Genomic DNA, 6,916 nt, shown 5'->3' with positions numbered 1-6,916 from the left:
AAAGAGCTCCAATGCTACAGCACTCCCCTGCTTGCCTCAGGGTAGGAGAGTCAACATAAGGTCTACACAGCTCCTTAGTCCATGCCTCAAGCCCTACACCATCAGCTCTTCCACCCTTGCTGCACTCCCCCCCAGTATTTTTCCCTGCTCTATATCTTGACTACAAGAACTTGTACCATCTGGGATTCTTCCTCCTCCTCCTCCTGTAGCGGAGATAAGAGACACAGCTGAAACCAGAAGAATCCCAGGCATTTACAAAGCACCAGGTATTTATTAGGTGCAAACCACACTGTTGCAGAGATGCTGGAACAAACTCTGACTCCAAAAATGCAGAACTCCCTTGCTGATACTTGTGTTAGTGATTGAACCCAATTGTTCTTTTTCTATTACATCAGGAAACTCTACACTTGCTAAGAGCCCTTCAAACAGGACAACTTTGTTTCAAATGCCAGTTTTTATTGCAGACCAAAGTTCAAGTACATTCAGAAATCTTTCAGCAACTTCCATCAGCCACTCAGACCTACTGCCATCCACGGCAGTGTTAAGTATTCACACAGAAAAATCAATTACCAGCAAGTTTTACATTAATCATAAGATAGAATTGCTTCAGAGCTACAGATCCCACTACTCCTTTTATTTCTGTGCTTAGCCACAAACAAGAGACTAACACATCCATTTGGCTTGATAAACCTTAACACAGCCTGACAAACGTGGCCAAGCTGTTAAAATTCCTAGTTTTATTTACTTAACAGACTTGTGTATCCCACCTGGAGAAACTCTCCAGGCACAGATTTAACACTTACCTGATCTGTAACATCATACACAACTATGATGCCATGAGCACCTCTATAGTAACTGGAAGTGATAGTTCGAAACCTCTCCTGTCCTGCTGTGTCCCACTACAAGACAAATAACAGGATCAGTTACTGCAGTGTAGCCATACCAGTTATACATGAGCTTCCAGAAATGCAGGTCAGCTGACCAGCCATCCAGCTACAAGCATGTCTAAGTCACAGCTACAGAAATGGCTCTGAAACTGTACACATCAGAGATTATTTGAAAAGATAAGATATTTTAACTGACAAGAATTACACTTCAGTAAGTACTTTTCTATTTCTTTTGTTTCAGATGAGTGTAGTCAAGAGATCACGCTGAAGAAAACAGACAGTTTTGACCCATGAAGCAGCCATGGTTCAGTGGCCAGATGAACAAATGGGAGCCAGGGCTTAAAAACCTGCTGGGAATCTTGCAGAGAGATGTAGGTCTCTAACATGAGAGACCCACTCTCTCTCTTCAGCTTCCTTGGTGAAAGTATTTAAAGGCAACATCTTCTACAGAGGATGAAATGCAACAACTCAAACCAAACCTGGTTCCCCTCTCCTGCTGGGAGACTTAAGCAGGGACATCAGGTACTTGACCTCTCCCCAAACCAGGACAGGAATAGCACTCACCCAAACACTTCTCTCCCTGGAGCAATGTCAAGAATAGGGCTAGCTGTGTATTAAAAATAAGACTCGCAGACAGATTTCAGTAGCGACAGCATTCCCAGTGGGCTGGTCTGGACAGCTTCATTAGTCTGGAGGCTCAGGCTTAGGCTTCTGTCTGTAAACTGGACTCCCACTCCACAACACAGCCTGGAATCCCTGAGTCATTGCTTTCAAGTCCAGAGAGCCTCTGCCTGAGCTGGAAGCAGTGGCTGACAAGGATTGTGTGACCTTGCATAGATATTAGATTTCATTACACCAGTAACCCTTTTAGAGTGCTTCAAGATTAGAGGAAAGAACTGCCAAATCTCCTCCCCTGCTTATTCCAAGTGAAAAGCCAAAAGCATAACCAGAAAACACTGCCCAATGCTGAGGCAGACACGCCAGTAACTAGATTTTTTGTCAGTTTTTCCATTCAGGTCAACAAAAGCAGAGTTCCCAGCACCAGACAATGCAGTCTGCTATTAACAGCTGCATAGAATTCAGGCATCTTGGACAACTGTGTGACATTCTTGAACTTACACAAATGCTTGCTAAATACTGCAGAACTGCACCAGTTTATATGAGAGCACTCCAGCACAGGATTCTGCCCATCTTCAGCTCACAGCCCACAGTGCCTTTTAAATATTTAAGCTTTCTTCTCTTCCCAGGAAAACAGATGTTTAACAAGTAATTTCCTCTTTCAGGCAGACTGCCTTGCTTAGCATCCCTCTTTAAGGGCAGGTCATGGGGAATCTTGTAACCTTGTAGCAACTGCCTAGCCTCTTGTAACAGGGAAGATACCACTTTTTACTGATTAAAGTACAAAGATAACTACCAATAGTTAGGAATGTAACTCTGTGCTTCAACAGGTTAAAGTACCCAGGGTTGAGAAATACTACTTACTATCTGAAGCTTGATTGTTTTCCCATCTAGCTCTATAGTTCTGATTTTGAAGTCCACACCAATCGTGCTGATGTAACTTTCTGTGTACGTGTCATCCTAGGAGAGAGAGTGAACATAAGTCAAGCCAGCTGCACTTCTTCTGCAGGCACCTGCCTTATTATGCAACAGTCAGGCACCAGGCAAAAGGTACTTAACTCTCTAGCAAAAACAGTCTGATCCTTCATGGCAAAGTCCAGTATGTAGCTAGGTATTTTCACTGAGTGATTTTCACTTTACAAAAATTCTGCAAAGGTTTTTAAAAGCACCTCAAACAAGACGACTCATGTTCCAAAAACTAGTCAAAAAGCCTCTTTTCTGGAAATCCTGCAGTGTTAAGTCCTTTTGAACTGCAGTTTAAAAACCAGTCTTTGCTCGTGTTGGCAGACTGAAGAGCTACTTAGAATAACCATTACTGTTATTCAAATGCCTCAGATTTTTATTTTCCTTTGATGGGTCTTCATCTGTATTACATGGCAGCTACCTGCAACAAGTCAGAGGCTTTGCCTCAGTCACACTCCACAACTGAATTTCAGATCCTCTGCCACCACAGCTGGTTGCTAAGGCAGTGTAGAGTTACAGCCTGGGTACTTATGTTAAGTCCTCTGCTCTGCAGTCTGTGTAAATACAGGAAGGAAAATGAAGCACTGGTTTAGCAGCTTGCATGGACCTGACTGCAGGGTCTTCAGCAGGCCTTAAGGCACACAAGAAACACCAGATCAGTCTTTGCTACCTTCTAGTGATTATTAGCTTGCTGGCACGAAGGAAGTTTTTATCCCCAGATAACTGTTAGGATAGAACTTCATGTAAAATATACCACAAAAGGCTTTATGCAGCCAACAGCTATCACAAAAGCAAGGGATTTCTTTGGGTAGTAAATGGAAAACACCTTAGGTGATACATCTGCCTGAGGGAGCACGTGCAAGTAAAAATAAAGCATTAAGCCTTTTGGAATGATATGACATTTATTTCTTTAACATTTCAATACTCAAAAGGGTACACCTGAAAAGCCTGATACTATTTAATCTATAGTAGGAAGAACGCAGGTAAGTAAACACTGCAGTAATTCCTTGTGTCAGGATAAAATAGCTTAGATAAAGTCAAATTTCTAAAGGAAAAAGCTATTTAGTTAAAGAAACATCAGATAACTGAGCAGAAACTTAAGCTGTCTATCAAGAAAAAAGTTGGATTATTCACACGAAACCAAAATTAATTGAAAAGTATCTGCATGAGAAACAGGCTTGACTGATCAGGGAGTACTGCTCCAGCCAGGGAGTACTGCTTCAGCCTTGGTGTCACTTCCAATCCACTGCCTTCACTTCTGTGAGCAGAGCAGGTTACATCTTTCTAGTGCTCATACTGGTTTTAGCATCTCCATGTCCTAATCCTGCATAAACAGTGGCTGCAATAACTTTAACTCGAGTGATGCTATCTGTATACACCACAATATTATTATTCATATTAATAGCACGAAACACAACAGGTTCTTCACTGAGGTGCCCAGAACAATTGTTTAGGTTGTGCAAGTGCTGCCATCATCTTGCAACAGTATGAAACTCCAGTTTCTACACATGTCCCATATTCTCCTTTTGTTCCTCTTCTTCCATGGCAACATAAAGCTGCACTTTGGCACAGATGTAGATAAGGAGTTCACTGGACTCCAGCTTTTTCTACTCAGCTCTCAAACCATTTTAACTTTTCCTGTTGACAGGAAAACTAGACCTTCTTGAAACAAATTTCAGCCACTGCAGCTCACCAGTTATTTTAACATTTATTATACAATCATTCACACTAAAGGAAACAAGACCTTATTATTCCTACAGTATTACTTAAATTACTTGTCTGTCTAAGCACTTTTCAATGAAGATATCAAACTTCACCTGGCTTAAAATAATTCAGATCAAGTAATAACTGATCAAGGTCTTGCGCTGACATTTTTGCTATTCATGCCTGAGGGCACACACCACAGGATTCAAGTATTCTTCCACCTTCAGTGTAATGCTGGAAGTTAAATTAAGATACCTTGTCCAAGTAACAGGAAAATTATACTTAAACTTAACTGAGCATATTCTTGATATTATTTCTTTCCATATTACTCAAATACATCAGCTAGAAACAAATGCAGAAGATAAGAGGGTTTTGCAACGCTCCAGTTATTCCTCAGTATACCAGACTTGACAGACATCAGTCTTTTCAGGTAGTTCTTGTAGCAGAGAAATTCTTGCTAAGTTCCCTGGTAGCTTTTTTACATAACATTTCCAAGGATGATCACTTACTGCAAACCTAAGTAGAAGGCAAGATTTCCCAACACCGGAGTCTCCAATCAGAAGCAACTTGAATAAATAGTCACTGCAGAAGGAAAAAAAAAAATTAGGTCACTTAATAAAAAACACTATGGAAAACCAAGTTCCTTATAGCTACTGTATTATGATGTTTGAGAAGTGTAAATTCATTCACTACTAGGGAAGTCACCTACAACTACCCAAGCTTCTCCATCCAGTTTAGACACTCAAATTTTACTTGGTAATGGAAATGTAAGGCAGATGCTCCAAACAGTATTTTTGTCTAGAACTCTGCTTCCCTAGGAAGTTACTCTGGGGATATTAGTCTGACTATTACCAAGGCTAACACAGTCCTACTTCAGTCCTTTGTGGACTAGCTAAGATTAAAATCATGCTTTGCAGTTAAGTGCAAGCCTCATTGTTTGGCTGAGATGCAGTAACATCCTGCTGTCCACCAGAGTTTTTCCCTTTGCATCTCCTTTAAAGTCAAAGGCTTGATTCTACTGCCCAGAGTCACAAATACTACATAGCTGGCCAAAAATAACCAATTCCTTCCTCAGTTTAAGTTACCCAAATTTAAGTTACAGCAGAATCAAACAGCAAAATATATAATTTAAATATACAAATTATGAACACGAAGTTTAGTGGCCTTCTAAAGCAAAATGAACATCCACCTTTCACAACAGACTACTAACAGCTGACAGTGACCACATACTTCACTTGCCTTTCAGGAATTAAAATAAAGCTAAAGTCACTGCCAGATGCAGATACATTCATTCTCTAGAGGATGTCAGGTGTGATATTAGTAATTCTCAAGTCACATTGGAAGAGGTGACAATTCTTTTTTTGTTTAGTGTTCAGTTCTCCCAAAATTGAGGGAACAAACACAGTATCATCAGTGACCAAACTAGTCTTATACTTCGAAGAGCAATGAAGATTTCATTGTTGGCAAAACATTAGACTTTGTGTTAGTCATAAGACTAATGGGGTAGTTTAATACTAGAGATAAAACGGCAGAGAAATAGCAACAAACCACCACTTACACAAGTTATTTTGCTTTTTAAGTACTAGAGTAACCCTTCAGCCTTGTAGTATCCAGGATTAAGTCCTGTTCCCATTTAACCACTTAACCAAACTAAGATAAAAGCATATGCAAATACCTACAGTCAACTGTCTCACACGTTATTCCCCAACTTCACCATTGCCTCTGGCTGGCAGGAATCCATCCAGGAAACTGCATCCATCCCCAGCTGATAACAGCCAAGTAGACTGTCAGGTGCTCCACTTTCCACCACTCCTCTGCTCAAGCACCCAAATGACTATCATCTCAGCTGGTCCCAGGCACTCTACACTGAAGCCTTTACCAGTTCCCATAGCACTTCCCTCAAGGCTAAAGAGAAGTCAGAAGTGGTAAACATAGCAACTAATAAGCTGATCCTTAAAAATGCAACTTTCCTGCACAGTATAAAGCTAAAAGCACTCAAGGTAATTAAAAAACCAAACATCAAAGTCAAAGGCTATCTAGCAGCTTAGTCACAGAACTCACTACTCCACCTGCCAAGGATTTACTAATACAAGGCAAGACAGTTTTAGTAGAATGACAGTTACTAAACCAAACTGCTCAGGGGAGGGAAGTTACATTACATCACAACCCACATATCATAACAGTTTCAAGATAGCTGAAGCATTATTACTGCTCAGACTCTTACACTGGTGATCACAGACAAAATATGTCTTGAAGCTTGGGTCTGCCCATAAGGTGATACCAAAATCCCTCCTCACAACCCAGAGTCCTGAGCACTTCAAACAAAAATAGACCAGCTTCCTGTTCCCTGTGTCTTCACTCGCAGCAACTCCACTGCAGCCACACTGACAAGCTAGCAGTTGAGGATGTACAGTTGTGCTTTATCACAAAAAGTGTTTTAAGCCTAAGGATCATTGAAGTGGGACTGTACTGACCATGTTATGGTTACCCTCTGCTGCCTCTCAACTGCCATCACCCATGAACTGCAGCAAAGAGCTACTCGACAGCAGTTGTAGCAAGAGACATTTAAAACTTCTTACCCCCACTAATAATTCAGTTCCCTGAGAGCAGCAGAGAAACTCAATGTAATCTGGAGATCAAGGTAAGGTACAACTGCTCTGAAACCTGGTCCACTGTTTCACCTATTCCTCCTTCCCCAGGATTATGCATAAACTGAAACCACAACTGCCTCAGCCTTCAAACAG

At 41.0% G+C, this 6,916-nt stretch overlaps 1 protein-coding gene across 1 annotated transcript in view; it reads right to left on the bottom strand.

The window, feature by feature from the left end:
- The window catches only part of RAB1A (RAB1A, member RAS oncogene family), a 13,949-nt gene that overhangs the window by 2,632 nt on the left and 4,401 nt on the right, over positions 1-6,916 (bottom strand). The window contains exons 2-4 of the mRNA XM_010187092.1: positions 4,682-4,754; positions 2,370-2,465; positions 804-899 (exon numbers count right to left, since the gene is read on the bottom strand). Coding sequence (XP_010185394.1) covers positions 804-899; positions 2,370-2,465; positions 4,682-4,754 — 265 coding nt within the window. The remainder of the gene's footprint in view (positions 1-803; positions 900-2,369; positions 2,466-4,681; positions 4,755-6,916) is intronic.

This window comes from Mesitornis unicolor, unplaced genomic scaffold, assembly GCF_000695765.1.
Source record: "Mesitornis unicolor isolate BGI_N332 unplaced genomic scaffold, ASM69576v1 scaffold41786, whole genome shotgun sequence".
In the NCBI taxonomy this organism is placed as follows: Eukaryota; Metazoa; Chordata; class Aves; order Mesitornithiformes; family Mesitornithidae; genus Mesitornis; species Mesitornis unicolor.
Note: the sequence above shows the minus strand (reverse complement) of the source record. Positions and strands in the feature narration are given on the sequence as shown.